Here is a 23,471-nt window from a genome sequence, read left to right as displayed (position 1 = left end):
TTGACATTGCCACTTGCCATCCTCTGCAGGACAAGAAGCTCATTAAGGCCTTCTTTGAGGTGCTGGCCCACCCCCAGAACTACTTCAAGTACACAGAGAAGCACAAGGAGATGCTGCCAAAATCTTTCATCAAGCTGCTCCGCTCCAAAGTTTCCAGCTTCCTGAGGCCCTACAAATAGTGTCCCTAGGCCCAAGACCCAGGTTTTGAAGCCCCCAGACTCTAGCCCTCAGAGCCGGCAGCCCCCACCCTCAGATGAGGGACTCTCTCCAATCTTGCTTTTTGGAGAAAAAAAAAAATCTCCATGTAGACCAAGCACTCTCCCTTTCTATTCCTCTAGCTTCCTTTCCTTGTCTCTTTCTGCCTCGCTCTTTCTCTCTCTTTACTTTCTCATTTCCTACATACTCCCTGGAAAAGCCATTCAGTGCTGACTCTATTCTCCCAAGGGGTGAAGGAATAGTATCCCACTCCCCTCCCCAGCCACGCTGACCATTTTACCAGCTCACATCCCTGGCCCTATCAGCTTGGAAGGGTGCTAGAGGTCCACGAAGGAAGTGGGTCTAGGAGGGGGAAGAGGAGCTTCTGCCGTTATAGGTTGTGCCTTGCTAGTCAGGAGCCAGAATGTCCCCTGGCTGTGCCCCACAGGGATTCTAACAGCCCAGGGTTCTGCCAAAGAAGCCTTTGACTTACAGGCTCAATGCCAGCACTCGTCCTCTGGGACACGTGGTTTGAGCCCTGGACTGCCCACACAGCCAGCTTTCCTGTCTACACAGCTCCTCTCCTTCTTCACCCACATCTGCCTGGGGTCCGATACATGAGGGCTTACAAAAGGCCCACATCACTGGCTAGTGGACACCAGCTGAATGAGGAAGAGCAGCAGGAATTACCACGTTGAATATGCTGCTGTTGTTCCCTGAGAGAAAGACTTTATCTCTGCAGGACAGAAAACAGGTTCTAAAGCATCGCCAAAAAGAGAAAACAAACAAACAAAAAAAGAAAATGTGTCCTCTGAAGGACTAGACTACAGAACAATTGGAAGCCAGCCTCAAACACTAATCCCTTTTCTTACTTGTCTTCCCTGGCCCAGCCATTCCCTCCCTCACTCCCACCCAAGTGCTCCCTGGGGGAGCCCTACTCCCCTTGCTAAGTGTTGTCCTTAAAGAAACATGGCTGCTGACCAAAAGCCAGCCTGGGCCTTGCCCCCAGAGTTGTCTTTCCCTTGTAGTCCCAGATGGCTTGTGGGCTCCACCAAAGAGGACCCCGCTCTGCAGCCAGCCCAGAGCCACCTACCTCTGGCCCCAGGCCATGGGCAGCAAGAGGAATGTGTGCACTTGGCGAGCCTTCTGCCCACCCTGTCCACATCTAATAAGTGCAATCATTTTGAGTCTTTCTATATTGACTAGAGGGAGGGGTTTTTGTTTTCTGGTTTCGTTTTTTGTTTTTGTTTCTTTTTCCTCTATTAGAACAACCCTATTTATAGCTGCCCGAGAGAAGAGTGTATGTTTGGAGTGGAAGAAAAAAGGTTTTGAATCTCATAAGCCTTGAGTGCTGGAGCATCTGATCTGTCTCTACTCCCCCAGCAGAGGCACCTGATATATAGGACAGTAATTCTGGGGACTTGATGGAGCAGGAAGGAGAGGGACCTGTGTTTGCTAAACCAATCCCACCATCCCTATGCCTCCATGGATTCAGCATGGACCTCAAGATTGTAGAGGCCGATGGAACTGGTTAGTGATTCTCCACCCCAAGTAGGGAAAACCTCCATCGTTTCCCTGCTTTCATCCAGTTTCCCCCTGATGTGCACGTGGAAGAGGACCAGGACAAACCCCCTGGGGACAGGCTGACTCAGGGCCCTGAGGCCAGAGACAAGGCTGTGGGAGCCAAGAATAGGACAGTTATCCAAGCATGGAGTTGTTTGCCTGACCTTGGCCACTCTGCCTACCCCTACCTATTTGCCATTTCCTCTTGGAGCTGACTTCAAGCCTAGCTTCCTCAACTACTGCTTTTCAAATGGAAGAAGAATCAAGTCCATGCCCAAGTCCAGATCCTGCACATACTCCACCTTCAGTCCACTGCCGCCTGTAAAATTATTTTCCATTTGCTCCTCCTCGTTCCTCCAAAGCTGTAGCCCTTTTCAATCAAAGGCTAACAGCTGACTCCTAGGGCTCACTTCTAATGACTGTCTCAGGCTATTGCTCCCCAAGGAGGCTCAACACTAAATAAAGGAGCTGGACACCCCCACCCCCCACCCCTGCCCAATCAGTGGCATTCGCCAACTGAAACAGCCTTAGGCAGCAGGTAACCAATGTCACAACTAGATCCCCTGACATCCATTAGCCAACACCATGGCCCCTGGGGGTAAAGTGTCTGGCTCCCTTTGTCTCTCTGGGTCAAAGAAGGCTCTGCTGTAGAGATACAATGGTCATTTAATAGAAGTATCCATCCTTCCCAGGAGATGCCATGAAAACTGCTTCAATCAACTTAGATCATCCTCATTCTCCAGAAGCTAGGATAACTTTCTGATTCTTCTCTCCCTACCATTTCACATCTCTCTCAGAAAGCAAAACAGTCAGAGTGCTTCCCAATTTATGCCTTCAGGGTCTGGCTTCTTGCTCTCCATTCCCTTCCTGTCACCCCCATACATACACATAAACACACATCCTCTAACCATTTATTTCATGGTTTCTGGGGCTCGCAAATGATTTCCACAGTATGGAAAGTACAGATCACCAAGCTTCTTAACTAATGTCAAGACAGATGTTGGAGAGCAGGTGAAGACCTGTTAATGTCCATCAAATTTAATTTAGGTCATCCAAGTTGGGACTTAAGAATCCAAGCAAAGCTGCTCCTGAACCTACAGAGGAAGTTGGCCCAGGGGCATCAAACTAAGGGTTAGTGGACTGAGTAGTCAACATTCAGGATCTCTTTAGGCCTTTACAGGTCAGAACGAAAAAGAGGTTTTTACCAGTGTAGGGAAGTGGGAAGATGGTGTAAATGGGAATCCTTCATGAATAGCCAAGAAGCGTCTCTGCAGGATGGGGTATTTGTAGGGCCGTACTGTGAGGCCTCATTTATCTTGGTACAAAACCTGCCCTGATCTGAGTCTGGGAATGGGAAGCCATTCCTCCAAGGGATCCAAGCACCAAGTGATGCATATCAGAAAGGCACTTATGTCTTCAGCAACATGGCAATCTCTTTATTTCTCTGCCTCTGTCTTTATTATTGGGCCAGGCCCATTCCCTAAACCTTAGAGAACAAAGTCAGGAGAAAACTGACCAGAGCCTGGACTTGGACTGCCCTGCCCCAGGCCTACAAATTCCCAGAGGCTGACACTGACCTGGACTGGATTAATTTGAGGTGGTGGAGGCTCAAATTTATTGCTAGAAGTTCAGTAATACAGTTCTGGTCTTTAGCCCTAATGCAAGTTTTCATATCCAAGAAGTTTTCTCCATATGCATGTTTGAGGTGACTCTGGAGATTAGGGGGCCATATCTCAAAATGTCAGAAAACATTATAGAGCATTCAAACTTCTGTATTTGCTGCTTAACCTCAGTTTAACAGACTCAAACTAGAGAAAGGAAGACAAAGTATAACTGACCATAAGCAGAAAATGTTAACCTGCTTGGCTTCTTTCTTAAGCACTGTAAGAGAAAAGTGGAAGCAAACAACACAAGGATATCTTTAAATCTGACTTGTCTCAAAGGTAGCACACTCTGTCCTTCGGCCATTATTCAGACTAGGAACCCTCTATGAAAGTGTATGGTAAGAGGGAACAGAACCCCCAGTTCTGTTATCAGCTTATCTAGACAACACAGATAGTAACAGTTTGGAGAAACCAAAAACTTTATTCTGTGTGAGAACTTAAGTTTCAAAGAATAATCATTACCATGTGGGAGGCTTTTTTTTTAATGCAAAAGAAATCTCAAAATATTGTATTTATATCTACCTACCACTGCTGCCGATGTAGTAAGCATCTCCTACACAACAATACATGATGCAGTTCATAGAGTATTTTGCACTTGGGGGAAAATGTATCTGAACTTGTAAAAAGAAATGTTTGAATTTTGTATTGTCTTTTTTTATTATTATTATTAAAATACTAAATGAAACTCCTCAGCCTGGCATCTTTTCCTCTGTCTCAATAACTTACCCTAGAGCTGGAAAAAAGCTTTAAGGAGACAAAGTGTCTCTGGCTTCCAGATAAGACTTAACCCCAATTTTTCATTTATCCATCTTATTCTTAATGATTTTAGAATTTGAACAGGCTTGTCTATTTTAAAAAGCAGTATCAAGAATTATCCCCTCAGTGGGGGAAATCTGGGGTATTGTTGCTCATCATAGTACAGTCCCCAAAATCTAGCCAGGCCACAAGTGGCTAAGATACCTCCCTACTTAAGATGTCCCATCTATAGCAAAGTACCGGCACTGAGAGTCACCAAGGTTGTCTTTTTTATGCAGTACACTCTTAGCCACCAAACTGAATTGTGAAATACAGATCATTCATCCACTAACACCATTACTATACAGTACACAGGGAAAGCAACCTCTAATCTCTTATAAATGAACAGTATCAATTTCTAGCTCAGAGATGATAGATAAAACTTAATTGTTGCAATTATATAATTCCCTGACATGAAATTTTATTGGATTTAATAGTTACATGATATGGCCATTTAAGAGGAACAAGGAAAAATCTACTTGATCAAAAAATTTGTTGGGTTGGCCTAACAGAATCCTGAACTTCCCCATTAGCATCTATAAAGGAGATAGGTGCCTTCTATTCCACAGTTACTGAGCTCCTGTTGTGTGCCCGGCATCGTGCATCAGGCTATCACAGCTTGATAACAATAGCCATGCGCAAGATCCGCACTCCTCATGTAAGACTCTGATTACAACTCATCTTTCCTCATAGATTTCCCAGCAGGAGAGAAAATCCAGTTTACTTGGTGATTATGAGTATAAATTAATTCACTGGCATTCTATTTCATACATTAACTTCCTGTGAGGTTGATTCAGTCTGACAAAACATGAACACCTCTGTGTGGACTGACAAAAATCACATTTTTAGAAGTGCAAAGCTGAGGACCATATCCAGGACCATATCCAGGTCAGTGACTATACTAACTTGGGACCATCTTCTCTGACGTCTAACCCTCCTCTATTCCAAGAACACCAAGTCTTCCTCCTTCTTTCTAGGACACTTGCAATTATGTCCCAGAATAACGTATAGTCAGGGCCAGTGGAGTATGCATCTGTCTATATCAAGCAGTCTTTAAAGTGCGGTACATGAAGACTTCCAAGGAATTCTTCTCAAAGGTATGTGAAGACTTTCCAAGGGGTACCTGGGCAAGGAAATCAATCTGAGGAGAGTTTTAAGGGAATACACTTCCAGATCCTCAACTTCCATAAGAAATTTTCCCTAAAACTAATCTGTTTGCGAGCCAGCCAGCATATTCATGCACTCTCCATTTTACCTCCTCTTTCACCACAGACCTTGTTCTACTTTACAAAAGAAAGGCATATCCCTCACCTACAATGGATCTTGATGCATGGCCCAGGGTGTAAAAACCTGGGAAGTAGAAGGAAGGGGTTGTTTTTTCCCTTCATAACAAAATATTCCCATTATAATCAGTCCTGTTATTTCATCTTATAAAATGTTTCCTATTTTCTACCTTCTGCTAGCAAAAAGTGAAATTGTTAGCTGCTCAAACCATTATTTCCTAACAAAAAAGCTTTCTTTTTGTTAAATACATAAGAAAAAGTTTCATCATGAAGTCTAACAAAATTACTGGAGTTCTTTCTCTTTTTTTTGTTACACGAGAATTCAGCACAAGCAGATACCCGTATTGCCAAGGGACTAATATGCCTTCCATCCTACTTTTAACTTAATAAATTAACTAATGGATTTAGCTATACATTATATGGCATTATTCCAAATTATACAATAAGAAATAGTACCATCTTGTTTTTACAATGTTTATAATATTAATATTAAACCTATATAATTTTAATCATGACTGATTTTTAGTAATCTATTTTATAAGCTACAGTTAATTTATTTCCAAGTGATTTTTATAATAGTCTTTAAAGTGAATATTAATGTATTTATTTAAATTGAAGAATAAAGTCAGAATTTTTCCTGACAGAAAGCAAGTCTGATGCAAAATGAAGACTGGCTTTGCTAATTCCACAAATGGCAGGTGTTTTCCATATGGAAGTGAATCTGCACTTTGATATTTTAATGGAAAGATACTGAAAACATATAAAGATAAAAGAATTTTATCAAAAAAATTATGTTGGCAAAGGAGTATGAAAATCAATATCTGATTAACTAGGTACCTCTGAGTGAAAGGTGACAGATCATAATTATTTTCATAAGACAAACTGATATCAAACGACTAACAAATCCTTTTGCAAGATCAGTGGTTTCCAATTCTCTGCTTTAATAAAATTAAAGGGGGACTCTGTTTGATAGTACTTGATAATAGTATTTGGTAATAGGGCAATTGTGATTATTGGCATGTAATTTAGAAGTAGTTCACAGACTTGAGGGATATCATTTTAACAAATTTCTTCCTTTCCCAATTACTATGTGAACAACTTTTGTCAGTGCTTATGTCTATAAAAATAAAAAACAGGTAGAGAGAACTGATGTTGCATCTTATCTCCTTCTACCATTAGGTAATATTAGTCTGTGAATACCTGCACTAATTAGGAGAAAGACCATATTTCTCATCAAGAGATACATTTTCAATAAAATTGTATTTTTTAGGTTTCACAAGTTATAAAAATGTGTAATGTATTTGTTGTCTTAATAAATTGTGTACTAGTAATAACCGTAATGACAATTTGATTCAGAAGAAACTTTTCAACAAAGCCTGTGGTCACAAGCAATAAACTTAAATATACACTCAATTTTGTTGCAAAGAAGGTGACAGTGATCAGTAAATGGCTTCCAAGCATACAAATATACTAATTAGGACAAAGTTCTATAGGGAAAGTGAATGGAATTAGGAATTCAATAAAAAATGGAACCATGCAAACCTTCTGTTAAAGAAGACCTTGTTCATATATTTTTAAGTAGATGTTGGTAGACATCAAATATTTAGGGTATTTGGAGTCCATTAGACACATTTAAGAATAATGTAATGGTTTTAATTTAAAACATCAAAATTTGCAGTGTCATAAATTATATCCTCTACAAGCATTTAAATTTATGATGGAAAATTTAGGTATCAACTTAGAAATGAACTGGGGGTACATAGTTCTTTAAAATTCTTTTATGGAGCCCATTTTTTTTAAATGTCTTAAGACCACCAGCCTGTACAGTATATTGTGGGGATGGGGTTCAAAGGCAGGACAGAAGCTACTAGAAATGATCTTCAATCCTCCACTCCAATGTATCTTCCTTCCCAGTTCTCCTGAGTACCTGACATTACCCATCATCAGAATCTTAATACTTAAAATTCAGACACTGCTTTCCCAGAGTTTTTGTTGTATAATGGGAAAGATGATTAGCCAATCAGATTAGGATCTGCAAGGAACGTGAGAAAGGACAGATGTATTTTTTATCATGGAAAAAGGTGGTGGGGGGACAAACTAGGACAACTTGAGTTCTAGTCCCTGCTCTATGGCTAACCATAGGACAGCTACAGGACAACTTCTATGTTCTCTCTCTGTATCTAGGTAAAATAACTCGTCAAACTTTCACCAAAAAGGAACAGAAAGAGGGCACTTTAAGGTCAGGCTGTTTATTTCTATACCAGGAGATACAGAAAGGATTAATTAATTAATTTAATTAATTAAAGGAACCATAAGAATGGGCCATGGGGACTTCCCTGGCGGTCCAGGAGTTAAGACTTACCGCTTCCACTGCAGGGGGTGCAGATTCCATACCTCGTCAAGAACTAGGATCCCTAACGCCCCACCATTGGACCAAAAAAAAAAAAAAAAAAAAAGGAATGGGCCATCAACTGTCACTTACTGCCCCCCTAAACTGAGAACCTGATAAGAACTGGAGCCCTAGTCCCACCTCTGGAATTGTTGTGCCAAAATTAGTAAGAAGGGGAACAGAGAAAGTCTAAAGTTGAAAGGGACGCTTTGTGGTTAAGCTCTTCAGACAGGGGAGGAAAGGAACCACCAATGGCATCTTTAGCTACCACAGGCCCCAAACAGTACTTTGTAAATGTTTCTAGTTTATTGGAATACTTCCTTTAAAAATTTTTTTTAAGTTAATTGCGGGGAGGGGGGAGGGGAGAGAGGAGACAAAAGAAAGGCGTTAAAAAGAACCGAGAGGGAAAAGTTTCTCACCTCATTCCTCCAAGCCACCCAATTCCTCTCCTGAGGTAACCTTTACCAGTTCCTCATCTAAACTTCGCTATTTATTTTTAATTTTTTACCAAAAGTTCACTCTCTTTTACTTTTCCCTTAGGTGTCTGAAAATTCCCCAATCACAGGCCCTCCCTAGTGAGAGAGGTAAACAGTAAAAGGGCTTGGCTTTGTTCACCCCGAAACGAGCCTACAAGCGGGAGCAGCTGGTTTTTTGAGGCTGGGGGTGGGGCTGACGGGGGAATGAGAGTGAGAGAACCCAAGAGGACCGTCAGGGCGCCCTCCCTAAAGAGGCCAGTCCCCCACGGCTCCTCGACGACGTCTTTTGCAATAAGGAGCTAGCAATACCTGCATCTGCTTCCTTCAGGGGGTGGCTCGAAGATCGTAGGCAGAGCCTGAGGACTGCGCACAATAACGCGCCTCGGGACCGTGAGGCGCAGGAGGACGCCCGGGAGCTCTGAGCCCCGAGGAGAGGGTCCGTGGCCCCGGGGCGGTGGGACCCGCGGGAACGCCTTCCCTCACAATCTGCCCCTCCGGTCCTCCCCGGCTCCAGAAGCGCACCTTCTCGCCCGCAGGCGCCTCCTTGCCTCAGGTGGACGAATCCCTCGGCAGGACAGGTGGCGGCTCCTCATTGCTATAGAGACGACCCGGCTCGCGAGCCGCGCCCAGGCCCTGACCGGGGCGTCGTGACGTCATGACGCCCTCCCCGGGCGCTCGGCCTCGCGGGCGGCGCGTCACCCCGGTCGGGGGGCGGGGCGGGGCTCTCACGGGTACCGTTCGGAGCCGGGCCGCCCGGGCTTCAGCGGCCCGGGAACCGGGATAAGTAGGACGGCGGCCGTGGCGACTGGGGGTGCGGGGTGGAGCGTCCCCTGTATTTTCTATACGGGTTCCGGGGCCCGGTAGAGGCGCGCCGAGAGGAGAGGAAAGTGCGGCGGCCCTGGAACCTGGATATCGCGCGAGGCAAGCTGCGCGCGGGCGGGCGGGCTATGGCGCAGGCGGGTTGCGGGGCCGGCGCTGGTGGCGGGGCCCGGTACATGGCGGTCTGTCGGCGGAGTCGCCCTCGGGGGCTGTCAGGTTGGTGGCTGCGGGAAGAGTGGGTCCACCGTGCCCAGGTGGGAGGCCGGGCGGGCGCAGGGCCCCGGGAAGATCCCGAGCCCGGCGTGCCCACCCTCCTCTGGCCCTAGCCCAGTGGCCGGGCGGCTGGACGGCGGCCTGACCCCTCCCCCACCCCGGGTTCTGGCCCCCATCCCTGCCCCTCCATTCGGTCCTGAGACTCCTCCCCCATGATTCCCAACCCCCACCCGGTGACTGCGCCCGCCTCCACCTCTGTGACCCCACATCCCACCCACTGACCCTCAGACCTTACCAGGTAGTCCTCACTTCTTATTCATTGACTCTGCCAACCCAGGAATTTCCCCAGCACTGCCCAGGAACCCACCAACCCGGTGACTTTCTCAGCTGTAAACCAGTGCCTCACGACCCGAGATCCCCACATCCCCCCAAACCTCAGTGACCCCACTAGTCTGGTAACCCCCCACTTCTACCCTCTATTCCCCCACAAACTTAGTGACTCCCCTCAAACCTTTCCTGGTAACTCCTAAGCCCTACCAACTAAAATAGTTTCCCGCCCAGTCATCTTCTACATAACCCTCAATATCTGATGATTCCTACCTTGCCCTGTAACTTCATGATCCTCATCCCATGTTCTGGCTTCATCCTAAAATCAGCTCCACTGACATCCCTTTCTGCACTCCAGCCCCTCAGTGTTAATCAGCACATGGCTTACAAATGCCCTAGCACCCAGCTGGTGCCCAGGAAGATATAGAGAGGAAAATGAAGTAGATGTAGTTGGAGGTATCAAAGAATCTGAATTGAGTGTGTGGTCCCAGATTCAAGTCCTAGCTCTGCCACTGTTGTGCTTTGGGAACCTGGGAGAAGTCCTTTCCTCTCTCTGGACCTCAATTTCTCATCTGTATTATGATAAGGTTGGGTTAAATGATCTCAGTTTCCTTCCAGCTGTGACATTCTGCAATTCTCAGTCGAGATAATATTTGTTCGCGATCATTTTTGTACTCTGTACTCCTAACTAGAAGGTTACTGTTGTAACCTCACCCCAGGGTCCACTTGCGTCTTGACCCTTATTCGCTCACTCCTGTGACCCCCTACACGCTTAATTGTCTGCACCCATTTCCCTTGATCAGCTCTTATCAGTTAACATGTTTGCAAAGCAGGATAAGAGTGCTTCAGCTTGAGGTGTTGATTTGATAAGAGATCTGGGTTCTAGTTTGACTCTGGCCCATAAGCCATGGCACCTTAGGCACACCATTTAGCCTCAGTCTTCACCTCCACTAGGGGAGGATAATAGTAGTGCTTGAGATAATGCATTCGAAGCACTTGGCAGCAGACCTAGCCCATGGGAGCCCTTAAATATAAGCTGAGAAGCTCTTAAGGGTCTGACTCTGTCCTGGGAGCTAGGGAGTCAACAGATAATGAATGCAGGGCCCACACTTTGCATTATCTTGGTACCCCCAGGCTCTTAGAATCCCTATCCTCTTATCTCTGCTGTGGCCTCCTCACTTCTCTGGTTCTTTACGGTGCTAGCACCTTAATAATGATTGACACTTACTGCTGAGCACCTACTGTGTGCCAAGCTTTGTATGTGTAAATTGTTACCCCTTTACAACCCCAAGATTTGATTCTTATTATATCTACCACTGTTTCCCATATTTTGTTTGTTTTGGTTTGGTTTTAAACAAGTGAAGAACCTAAAACACACAGATAAGTAGCAGAGCTGGGATTTGAACCCACAGTCTTCAAAACTCATTTGATCCATTGCATCTCTTGTCCGTAAACCTAACTGTGTTTCCCAGGTCACCCTAAGCCTAATAATTTCTAAGCCAAACACCAACCCTTTCCATCACTTCCAAGGTTTCTGTTAACCTTTGCCCCATGGCTTGGTGACTTCCTCAACCCATTGTTCATGATTTTTACCCCACGTGTCCTGAGACCAGTGCACCTTAACACCACTCTTTATCCTTTGTCCAAATATCCTCTCACTCTATGAGTCCTTGGAGCTCCCACTTACCCTAAGGTGTCTCCCACCTCACTGGCACTTTACCCCAAATCCCCTCATCCTGTTAAGTCCCTTACCCCCAGGAATTCATATACATAAAAGATTGGAAATCTCTTATGACTGTTCCAGCTGCCTCCCTTCTACCATCCTCATCCACATCCTCTTACCCAAAACCTTCATCTGAATTAGCCCTTCATCTAGTGACGGATTCATCCAGCTTCAGTGAAATAAGCCACTTCCATCCCAATCTGAACCCATCCTTCATAACCTATACACCCTCCCATTCTAAGATCCCTCCTCTTCATACCCTTTTCAATATCTTGTGAGATCCTGCCTCTCATATTCCTGGATCTCATGGCATCTTTCTCATTTTCATCAGTGATTTTCTTTTCAAACCAGAATCATCTTTTATCTTATCCCTCTTCCTGTGCCCCTGGCCCTTCTCACAGTGCCTTTTTCCTGCCTTACTCTTATTTTTCTCCCATGCATCCTCACCTCACCAATCTTGGTAACATTGATTATGGGAGTAAACCTTTCTCCCATCCCAACTCTGTCCCTTCTTCCATTCTCCTGTGTGTCTAACTCCAGGGACATATGAATGACCCTGCCACTCTCTCCTTCACACACAGCATGGCCAACCAAACCTCACTGGTTTGTCCAGAGAACTACATGCTTCTCTGGGAACCTCTGATAATAGATCACCAAGATCACAGTCCTTTATGCAGCAAGAAGAGGGAGCTTGGAAATCCTTCTGAGTAAATGTAACGATGTCTTCTTGACACACACCCACTCTTCTATCCTGTTTATGAAGCTGCTTGCTGTATATGCCCTCAGGGTAGAATGCTTTGAGTGTCAGCATTGAGTTAGCCCCATTGTTTTCCAAGCCCTGGAAGGACCTTCCAATCCCTCCTATCAGAGGACTGGATGATGAGTAGCAAAATGTGACATTAAAGGTCCACTTCCAAAAGTCTATTCTGTGGGTCACCAAGTTCCCAGGCTCCTATAATATACTTATCGGCTATATAGCAGTAAATTCAGCAGAGGGCAAAATTCGAGTTGAGGAAGGGGCAAATCTTGGGGTCTGCAAATTCTGTGGGTTGATTTTTTTTTAATTTTATTTATTTATTATTTTTTGAGGGGTACACCAAGTTGATTTTTTTTAAAGGAGCTTTTGTCTTAGGTTTGTTTAATCTTTCTTAGGCTACAGAACATATTCTGCCTTGGATCTTACTTGTTTGTGTACTCTTCTCACCCAACACCCACCCTCCACCCCCACTGTGATATTCTTGAGAACAGAGACTGGGTTTTCTTTGTCTTTTGTCATCATAATCCTGTCCCTCATATTTAGCAGGTAGTCAGTAAATACTTACTGGATTGAATGAACTCATTCAGAAATTCTGCATCAGGTGCAGGCAAAAAGCTCATGTCTACATCTATTTTGTAACTACAACAACCCTTCTTCACAGATCCCTCCAGACGTGGTAATGGGCAAGTCCGTTGATTTAAACAGTCTGAAGTTTAGGCACTTCCTTTTTCAGTCATTGGTTGGGTGGGGGAATGGGTGTAAGTGCTTCTTTTTACTGTATTTCTGATTAGACTAGAGAGATTGGTTGACATTATTGCTAGAATACAATGGTAACAAGGCCAGGGTCTGTCATGTGTAGACCAGTTCTCAAGAAAACAGCTAGATGAAATATTTAGTGGGGGTTGCAGAGACAATCAGAGAATAGAAGAAACCAAATTGGCAAAATGTTGGTAATTGTTGAAGTTGAGCAGTGGGTTCATGGAGATCGTTAATACTATTTCTTCAACTTTTATGTATGTTTGAAATCCATAAAAAGTTGGAGAAAAAAAAGAAGAGGACATCTAGGTGAACAAGTGCAAATTTAGCACTGTTCCTTGGAAAATATCTCAAAGTAAGTGAGCTGCTGTTACTGAATCAGTACTATTATCTAGGTTAAGTAGTATATTTAGTCCTAACCTATTTTTGACCCCTTCTGTTTGTGAGATATCAGGATGCTAAATCCAAAAATTAGTGCCCTGCAGAATTGTATCATCCTGACAACAAGCACCTGTAGCCCTGGTCCTGCCCTACTTCCCAGTCCAGGTGTGGTCTCTTGTGGTAAAAGGGTGGACTGGGCCTGAGAAGAAGGAGAGGCAGTGGGGGAAGTGAGGGAGAGCTCAACTAGGGTCTTTCCCTTCTGGCCTAAATCCTTCAGATTACTGAGAGATTCTGAAGGTATGGATGTTCATTCATTCATTCACTCACTCATTGATTCATTCATTCTACTAATGTTTGGGGAATATCTGCTGGAAGCCAGATACTTTCTAGTACCTGGGGAGAGAGCAGTGAATAAAACAAAGTTCCAGGACTTAAGGAGCTCACCTGTTGGGATGAGGCAGAAACATACAATAAACAAGTAGACTATATGTTGAGAAAATTAAGCAGAGAAGGGAGATAAAGAATACCAGGAGTCAGGGTATTAAATTTTAAGTAGCGTGGTGAAGGAAGGTCTTACTGAAAAGGTAACATTTGAGCAAAGACCGGAAGGAAGTTAAGGGGTGAGGCAAGCATTTATCTGAAAGAAGTATATTCTAGTCAGAGGGAAAAGCAAGTGCAAAGGCCCTGAGGCAGGAGCATGCCTTGTATATTCAGGAAACACGAGGACACCAGTCAGTATGGCTACAGTAGGGTGAGAGAGGAGAAACAGCAAGAGATGAGGGGGTGGGAGTGGATTGGTGGTAGATTGTATTAGGCCTTATAGGTCCCTGGATTTTTTTGTGAAATGTGAATGAGATGGGAGCCATTGGAGGGTTCTAGGCACACAAGTGACATGATCTGACATAAAGGATCATTCTGGCTATGTTGAGAATAAGTTGTAGGGGGCAAGAGTGGAAGGAAGGAAGCTGATTACGGAACTGCTGCAGTAATCCAGGCTAGAGAAGTTGGTAGTTTGTACCCAAGGTAAAGCAACACAAGAATGAGAAGTGGTTGGATTCTGAATATATTTTGAAAGAGGAGCCACCAGGATTTGCTGGTGGATTGGAAGTGGCATGTGAAAGAAATAGAGAAGTTGAGGATGGCTCCCTCATTTTTGGCCTGAGGAATTTAAGGATGGAGTTCCCATTTACTGAAAAGAGGGAGCCTGGAAGAAGGATACATTGTAGGAAAGGGAGATAAGGAATTCACTTTTGAATATGTCAAGTTTGAGATGTTTTTGGACATGGAAATGTTGAATAAGCAGCTGGATATACAAGTCTGTTAGACTTGTTCGCCAATTTCTGCCCTCCTGGGAAGTGAAAGAACACTGTTCCTGGGCAAGAGGCAAAGGAATGTGGTGGGAAGAACACTGGTGGCTCAGGGGTGAGACCCAGCTCTGCCAGCAGGTAGCCCTGTGATCCTTTGGGGCTCCTCTGGCAGCTCTGGCCTCTGTTTCTTTATCTGCAAAATGACTGCTTTAGACTAGAAATGAGTTGTCTCCTCAGCCCCTCCTTTTGCGGGAGTCGATGAAGTAGTGCTTAGAGCAAGCGAGATAATGTATCCGTAAGTATATCTGAGAGCATGTTGGAAACTGCTGAGCTCTACACAGGGTAGTGGTGTTGGTGGTAAGAAGCCTCCCTTCCTCTGCTAAAGCAATATCCAGTGAGTGCCTGCCATGTTCTGGGCACTGGACACAGAGGATCCGATGACGGAGAGATGCGTCCATGCCCTCGTGGAACACTACAGATGAGCCAGCTGGTGTAGCTTCACTGCTGAGTGCAGAGGGAGCGGGCTGGAGTCTGATGGTCTGGTGTGGTGCTGGCCAGGGAAAGCTTGTTCTTGACCTGGGTCTGGGAGAAAACTACATGGATGTCAAAGATGAGGCAAGATGGTAATCCAAGTGAGGAAAGGTGGGCATCGTAGCTGGGGCTAGGGGGAGAGTTGGGGTGGTGTGACTCATTCCTTCATTTTTTTTTTTTTAATTTTATTTTTGGCTGCGTCGGGTCTTAGTTGTGGCACACAGGATCTTTTGTTGTGGCGTGCGGGTTTTTGCTCTTCTTTAGTTGCGCACAGGCTCCAGGTTGTGTGGGCACTGTAGTTTGCAGTACGCAGCCTCTCTAGTTGAGGTGCGAAAGCTCAGTAGTTGTGGTGCGAGGGCTTAGTTTCCCCGTGGCATGTGAGATCTTAATTCACTGACCAGGGATCGAACCCACATCCCCTGCATTGGAAGGTGGATTGTTTTACCACTAGACCACGAGGGAAATCCCCCTCCTCGGTTCTTTCACTCAGCATTTACCCCTCTGCCAGGTACTCTCTTAGGGAGCTTATAGTTCTATAGTAGATGAAGGGCTTCTTTTTTTGGGGGGGAGGGTCATCCACGCCGTGAGGCAGGCAAGATCTTAGTTCCCAGACCAGGGATCGAACCCCAGCCCCCTGCAGTGGGAGCACAGGGTCTCCCAGGGAAGTCCCTAGATGAAGGGTTTCAAATCTGGTCTCAGGAATTTCAGTTAGACCTAATTCACAACATGCAGAATTGATTTAGGATACAAATTTGAGGCAAAGAACTCAGCTATGTGACCTAGTAGTATTATTCATTTAGTATTTGTGGGCACATTCTTTGTTAGGTACTAATTAAGCTGAAATGAGTGCTCACCAGGAACTTAAATTATAAGCAGTGTAACAGAAAGTAGGAGTTTGTTATTTTCACCCCAGAAGAGTTAAGTTTAAGGAAAAAACACCTGGCAGAGTAATCCCTTCACTGCATCTGGAAGCACAGACGTCTTATCCTTGTGTCATTTAGATGTTGCTGTTTACATTTTAAGGAGGGTCTCTGGCCAGCTAAACAACAACACAAGATATAGGGAATTCCCTGGTGGTCCAGTGGTTAGGATTCCGTACTGCAGGGGCATGGGTGCAATCCCTGGTCAGGGAACTAAGATCCCTTATCTCGTATGCTGTGAAGCGCAGCAAAAAAAAATAATAAAGAATTCAAGATATAGCCCATCTTAATGAACAGGTTGCTCACAAAATTAGAGTGGATATGTAACCAGCATCATTCACTTAACGGAATGGGGAAATTACGTTCTGGTGAGTGGGGAAAAAAAAACTAAGCTACAAATCCAAGTGCAGCTGAAGCCATTATCTTTAACTGGTGGCCTTAAGCTACTGGCAGAACCTCAGATGCCTCTTGCCCTGGCACCTATCATTCAAGGTATGGAAATGTGAGTGTCCATGTGAGGGTCTCACAAATCCTATGTCTGTGTTTTGCTGGTTGAAGTGCAGGGCCTACTTGGGCTCCTCATTTTCGTTCAGAAAGATCTGTGATATTTCAAAGCTTCGGTGGCTAGACTGTCACCAGCTGGAAGTTGGAGCGCTTCTTCTACTGCCTCCCGGTTAACACTTGCCTGGAGCTTGCCTTCAGTAATGGTTCATCTCAGAGAAGCCCAGATGTAACTTGTTAACCTGGTACTATTTCTCACTGCATAATTTTTCATTTGTTGGAAGTGCCTGCTGCTTTGAGATAGTTGATAAAGCATGAAACCCATGTAGTTAAGATAAGCTCGAGGAACTGGGAGCTCCTTAAGATTGTAGAACTGACCTAAGGCTTAGTTGTAGAGAGTGTGGCAGGGGTACCTAAGACCAGAGTTCTCTCTGTCTGATCATCCTTTCAACCTAGAAGGTACTATCCAGAGGCCACAGAAACAGTGAGGGAGGAAAGCAGCCCCTGCTTAGCTGCCACTTGAGCCAGAGCCACCCTCTTGACCCGGCTGGGGAGCTAGTACGGCCTCAGGTCTTGTGTAGACTGGCTGCTGCTTCGTGCTCACCTTGACCAGGTTTCCATCTGATACTTGTGAGCGGCATCCATGAATTGGAAAACTGAGTTTTCAGATGTGGTTTTGCTACAAACCTGTAACATGGAATCCATCCTTGTCAGCCCTGTAGTAGCCATGCCTTGTTAGGGGAGAATCGTAGATATTCCTCTAGCCAACACAAGGAGTGCAGAGCTTGCTTTTAGACTTTCTTCTTTTATTCTTGTATTTTTATTTGTTTATTTTACAGAGGTAGCACATTCACAAGGCTTAAAATTTTTTTGGTAAGTGTAAAAGATATGCAGTGAAAAGTCACCCTTCCATCTATGTGCCCGTCACTCAGTTATCCTTCCACAGACAACCTTGGTTAGTAATTGCTGCACTGTCTTTCCGTAGATTTCTTATGGCAGTAGCAGCATACAAAAGGCACTGTTTTGTACCTTGAAATTTTCACTCAATATATTTTGGGGGTCTTTCCATGTCAATATGTAAGGACCATCCTCATTTATTTATGTCTACGTAATAAGGAAGTTCTATATTAGACATTTATGTTGTTTGGAATTTTTTGCTATTACATGCAGGGATGCCATGAATAACCTTGGACATGTGCCATTTTTCACACATGTACATCTACCTGTAGACTAGACATGAAGTTCCTGGGTCAGATGGTGTATACATTTGTAATTTTGATTGATAACTGCCAGATTGCCCTACGTAGAGCTTATACCAATGAATATTCTCACCAACAATGTAAGACTGTGCCTGTTGCCCCACAGCCTCAGGGACATTGCTTTTTTTCCTTTTGTTTTTTTTTTTTTTTTTGGCCACTGAGTGGCATGCAGAATACTACTTCCTCAACCAGGGATCAAACCTGCACCCCCTGCAATGCAAGCGTGGCTAGTATCTTAACCACTGGACCGCCAGGGAAATGCCACAGGGGCATTGCTTTGAGTTAATAATATACAGACTACCTTCAGCGTAGGATACTGAATCATGGGGCTCCACTGTGACACTCTATTCCACAAGACACACAAAGCACCACACAGCCCAATTTGAAGAATACAATTAAAAAAATATATTTTAAAGAGGTAACTGGACCTCTGGTGGTTATAAGAGAAGAAAGGAAGAAAAAACCATGGAGGAAGAAGTTCCCTACCTCAGTACTTAGACTGGCATAAATTAGAGGAGGAATAAGTATCTGTCTTTGCAGGACCCAGGAGGGGTGAGATGGGATGGGAAGGCTGTAGGGAGAGTAAAGGAAAACTCTGAGAGGGCGGAGCTGGCAACCAAGCAGGTTTCGTGTCCATGGTACAGCTACCACTCAGCTCAGTGCTGGTATCCTTTCATTTCAGCGACTTTTTTTTTTTTTCTTTTTTAAAGATTATACCCCCTCCCTTTAGCACAACTATTCATTTAATTTTGGCCTCTTCTGCCCTCTTCTCATTTGGAGTTTAGGTTTCTGTGAGTTGGAGATGGATGAGTGTTTAGCCTCTTAAGTCTTTTTTCACTTAGCGTTGATTTGTTAACTCTCCTCCACTAATCCAGATGTTCTTCCTGGTTCTTGTCTAAACATTTAAGCAAGCATCCTGTGCAAGTAGCTCTTGTTTTCTGGCCATTCCTTTTGTGGGATGAATTATGAAGCCAAGATGATTAGCTCTCAGATCCTGAACTTCTCCTGGTGGGGTTAAGCATTGGCAGACTGTCCTCTGGGGAACCTGGAGCCCCTGTAGTGCCATCAGCAATGCATGCTTTGCCCGCCTCTCCTGGCCTTGCCAATGATGGTTCCATTTTTTTTTCTTGGAATTTAATGGACTATTTCTTAGAGCAGCTCTAGGTTTACAGAAAAACTGAACAGAAAGTACAGAGTGTTCCTATATATTCCCTACTACCCCAACCCCCCACCCTAAAACCCCCACCCCAGCTCCCCCTGTGAACCTCTTACCTTGTGTAGTATATTTGCTACAATTAAGGAACCAGTGCTGAGACATTATTATTAAAGTCCATGGTTTACAGTTACGGTTCACTCTTTGTGTTGTACTTTCTATGGGTTTTGACAGATGTGTAATGTCAGGTACCCACCATTAGAGATTCATGCAGAATAGTTTCACTGCTCTAAAAATGCCCTGTGAACCCCCTGTTCATCCCTCCTCCCTTCCCCCTGCACCCCTGGCAACCACGGATGTTTTCACTGTCTCTGTAGTTTTTCTTTTCCAGAATGTCATATCGTTGGAATGATACTGTACATAACCTATTCAGATTGGCTTCTTTGACTTAGCAAAAGGCATGTTAAGGTTCCTCCATGTCTTTTTGTGACTTAATAGCTCTTTTCTTTTTATTGCTGAATAACATTCCATAGTTTGAATTACCACAGTTTGTTTACTGAAGGACATCTTGATTGCTTCCAGTTTTGGGCAGTTATGAATAAAGCTGCTATAAACACCCATGTGCAGGTTTTTCTGTGGACATGTTTTCAACTCATTTGGGTAAATACCTAGGAATAGGACTTCTGGATCTTATGGTAAGAATATGTTTAGCTTTGTAAGAAACTGCAGAGTACCATTTTGCTGTGCTGTTTTGCATTCCCACCAGCATTTGGTGTTGTCAGTGTTTTGAATTTTGGCTCCTGTAATAGGTGTGTAGTAATATTTCATTGTCTGTTAGATGTGAATACTTTGATTTTTGGTAATTTGATACGTATAATATCATAATTATTCTTTCTTGTTGTTTACTAATGAGTGGACTTTTTTGTGTTTTTTATTTAATGTTAATGTTTTTTGCTTATGTGAATTCATATTGTAGCCTTATTTGTCCAGTGGGAATTTGATATTGTTCTTGGAGGTTTATAAGTGTCTGCATGTGTGTTTTTCCCACCCAGTTTTTTTGTTATTGTGGTAAAATACACAGAACATAAGATTTGCCATCTTAACCATTTTTAAGTGTACAGTTCAGTTACATATGTTTTTTTTTTAGTTTTTAATTGGAGTATAGTTGATTTACAATATTATGTTAGTTTCTGCTGTACAGTAAAGTGAATCAGTTATACACATATCCACACTTTTAGATTCTTTTCCCGTATAAGTCATTACAGAATACTAAGTTCCCTGTGCTATACAGTAGGTCCTTATTAGCTATCAGTTACATGTGTTTTTAATATCATGTCTTATGTTTTCTTTCTTTAGTATTTTCCCCTAAGTTGAGGGGTTTTTTAAGCCAACTCTTCTTTTCACTTGATTTTCTTATGCTTCACAAGTCCAAAACTACCTTCTTTTCCTGGTTGAGATCTGAATATTGTTCCATTTTGATGAACTGATAATATAAGTTTAACCTTTTTGTCCCAGGGTAATGTTTTAAATAACATGGTATTTCTAAATAACTGTGATGAGCCGGTTCCTCCTGATGCAGATGGAATGTTCCATTTCCAAATAGCCCTTCTCAAGCCAGCAGTGATCCGCAAGCTGAATTCCAGAAACAGTTGAGATGTAACCTTATCGTATGTGTATTAATTTGCTTATTGATGTAAAGTGATATCCTTAGGGTAACCCTTCCAAATTGCCTTTTTTCTAGACTTTTTTTTTTCATAGGCTAAAGGTGGGTTTGAAACTCAGCCATGATTGCTCTGTTGAGTGTTTACAAACTAAGGTGTTAAAATTCACTTAAACATTTGGCTGAAAATTAGATTTTTAAGTTATCTGTTTTAGTTTAAATGAATGCTGTTCTGTAGTAAAGGAGCCTGCATTTTCATTGCCCTTTTGGAATTGAAAATAATCCACTTTGCCTAATTACTCCCTTTTCTGTGACTAATTCAAACCTATAAAGTTGTAGTAGCCAAATAGGAACCATACCGAAAAGTGCTTTGGGCTTTTAACATCATTGTGCCTTTTGGAAAGAGATGTTTAAATGTGTTTCTGTTATTAATTTCCTGTTTTCTCTTTAGTATTTGGAAACCCACAGAACCAAGTCTGTTTCACGAGGGGTTTTGTGTGTGCATTTAAGTCTTTTTCTATAATGACAAATACTGAATCATTTTACTACAGCTCTTCCACATCTGGTTCTCATTTGTTTGCCACGACTCCGTCAGCCTTCATCCCTCCCAACCTAATGTCACTTTGTCCTCTGTGAGATGTTTTCTATATTTCCAGATGAGGAATTATCTGAGTGAAAATTGTCATTTTTTTTTCACAGTTGAACATTCTTCTCTTTCCAAGCAAATGTTCTGTTTTTTTGTTTGTTTGTTTTCTTTTTTTGGCTCCTCAATGCAGTTGCCCTCTGGGCTGGCTGAGGCAGAGTACAGAAAGCCTTGTTCCAAATGACCAGGGAGATCGGGTTAGCAGAAAATGATAGACTAGAGAGCAGGTGCCTGTAGTGAAGGTGAAGCCCAGCATGGGTGTGGATCAGCTTAGATCTGAACCGTGACAAAGTGGAGAAGCACAAATATACGGCTACTCTTTAATTTCCCTTCTGTCATTTCTCTTATTTTTCTGCTTTGAGGAGGCAATTTAAGCACATCTTTTTTCATAGAGAGACCTAAAGATTCGATGTGTCTAAAAAGTGTTTCTAAATGTTATCTTGCTGATAATTAAAATTTATGTTTACAGTAGGAAACATTTATATATTATGAAGCCGTAGAGCTGTTTCCTGCATCAGAGCTAACAATAGATTAAGTTCATTTAAAAATGCAACAAACAGAAACTGGACTTGCTGCTAACTCTGGGAGTGTCAGTCTCCCTTTTCATCCCAACCTTTTGTCAGGCTTATTCCCCACCCCACCCCTTTCCCCTAGACTGGCTCTCCCCTATACCCAGCTCAGGTCATTAGGGAGCTGGTAAAACTTAGGCCCTCCAAGGAGAAAACATAGCAGCTGCCCCTGCTTCCCCCCCCACCCCCTTTCTCAGAGGGCCAAGGGAGTTATGAATCTGAAATGTCGGGTACAGGCAGGAACTGCTCAGACCCAGCCATCCTGAGACAGTGACAAGCCTTTCTTTGGCTCTGCCAGTGTCACTGTTGTTGCTTTAGTACTGGCACAGGAGAATTCAGAGTAGACCATCATTTAATAAAAGAAAGGGAGAAAAATAGCAGTCAGACACTTGTACATTGCCCGGCAGCCAGGAAGCACCGTCTCATCACCCACAGTCAGACTCTGTTGGAGAGCAGCTTCAGAGATCAGGAAAGGTAGACTGTTTTAAAGGTTTATATTATGAGGCTTAAGGAGGAAAACTGAATATTTAGCCTGGACATGAGAACATGTAAAAGAGTGAAGATTTGTTTTCTTTGAGTCTAAAAAGCGTTATTTTGGGAAATGTGGCTACCAGCTATTCCTTCTTTCCATGCGGTCAAGTCAAGAAGAACTGGGTTTAAGTTGCAGTGAGTGAGATGAAAGTTAAATAGCCAGTATTCAAGTGTTTTGAGAGCTGATGTTGTGTCACAGTAGATTAGCAAAAGAAAGAAACGCACCAGATATTGAGAGGTATGAACTCTGGGGCCAGCCAGCCTGGCCTTGATCCTCACTTTAGCACTGACTAATTCTGGGACCTAGGACAAATTATTCTACCTCTAAGCCTCAGTCACCTCATCTGTGAAATGGGGATAGTGTACCTCCTTCCTTATAGGATTATTTTTAAGATTAAAAGAGTTAATGTAGGTAAAGTGCTTTGAACAGCAGCTGGCACATATTAAGGGCTATATATTTGATTACTGTAATTAGCATGAACAATGCAAAGGATTTTAAGGTCATTTGGGCCAACACTTTATTTTACAGATTAAGAGGCCATCATAGGAGATAGAATTGAGGTTAGAAACCTTTCTGCAGACTTCTGGTCCCAGGCTGTTGCCAGTAGTCTTGACTGTTTTAGAAATATCCATTGCTTCAAAAGCATATCCCTTCAGGTTCCTCTTCCATCCCCTTCCTCAGGGTCAGTATTTCTCCAGTACTTCTGTGCCATCACTGTGCTAAATGCTGACGTATGTGACCTCATTTCATCCTTACAGCAAAACGTGAAGACGGCGCCACTATTATCTTCATTTTTTAGAAGTAGCATCTAAGTTTCAGAGAGATTGAATTACTTTCCAAGGGTTCACAGTGTCAAAGAGGTAAAGTCTGGATTAGAACGCAGGCTGACACCAGAGCCTGTGTTTTTAACCATGGCACGGATTTTCCTCAGAAAGTCTCAGTAGGCTACAGATGAGCTAAAATAAACCAGCCATTGCTTCCGCAGTCCCAGGGCCCAGCCATGAAGATCTGAGGCCATTCTGTAATCCCTTTTCAACCTACAGTCTGCTTTGTTT

The 23,471-nt window shown here is 43.5% G+C and overlaps 2 protein-coding genes across 12 annotated transcripts in view; both read left to right on the top strand.

Annotated features, from left to right (window-relative positions):
* SCUBE3 (signal peptide, CUB domain and EGF like domain containing 3) overlaps positions 1-970 on the top strand; it is a 32,663-nt gene extending 31,693 nt beyond the window's left edge. For both annotated transcript variants that reach the window (XM_057699324.1, XM_057699323.1), the window contains exon 22: positions 30-970. In XM_057699324.1, coding sequence (XP_057555307.1) covers positions 30-179 — 150 coding nt within the window. In that variant the 3' untranslated portion in view covers positions 180-970. The remainder of the gene's footprint in view (positions 1-29) is intronic.
* Positions 971-9,082: 8,112 nt separating this feature from the next.
* The window catches only part of ZNF76 (zinc finger protein 76), a 32,911-nt gene continuing 18,522 nt past the window's right edge, over positions 9,083-23,471 (top strand). For 9 of the 10 annotated variants that reach the window (XR_009047962.1, XM_057698665.1, XM_057698668.1 and 6 more), the window contains exon 1: positions 9,083-9,400. The gene's annotated coding sequence lies outside the window, so the exon portion shown is untranslated. The remainder of the gene's footprint in view (positions 9,401-23,471) is intronic. The other variant, XM_057698660.1, reaches the window with a different exon arrangement.

This window comes from Hippopotamus amphibius, chromosome 11 (genome assembly GCF_030028045.1).
Source record: "Hippopotamus amphibius kiboko isolate mHipAmp2 chromosome 11, mHipAmp2.hap2, whole genome shotgun sequence".
Classification (NCBI taxonomy): Eukaryota; Metazoa; Chordata; class Mammalia; order Artiodactyla; family Hippopotamidae; genus Hippopotamus; species Hippopotamus amphibius.
The sequence above is the reverse complement of the archived record's forward strand: the minus strand, read 5'-3'. Positions and strand labels throughout refer to the sequence as shown.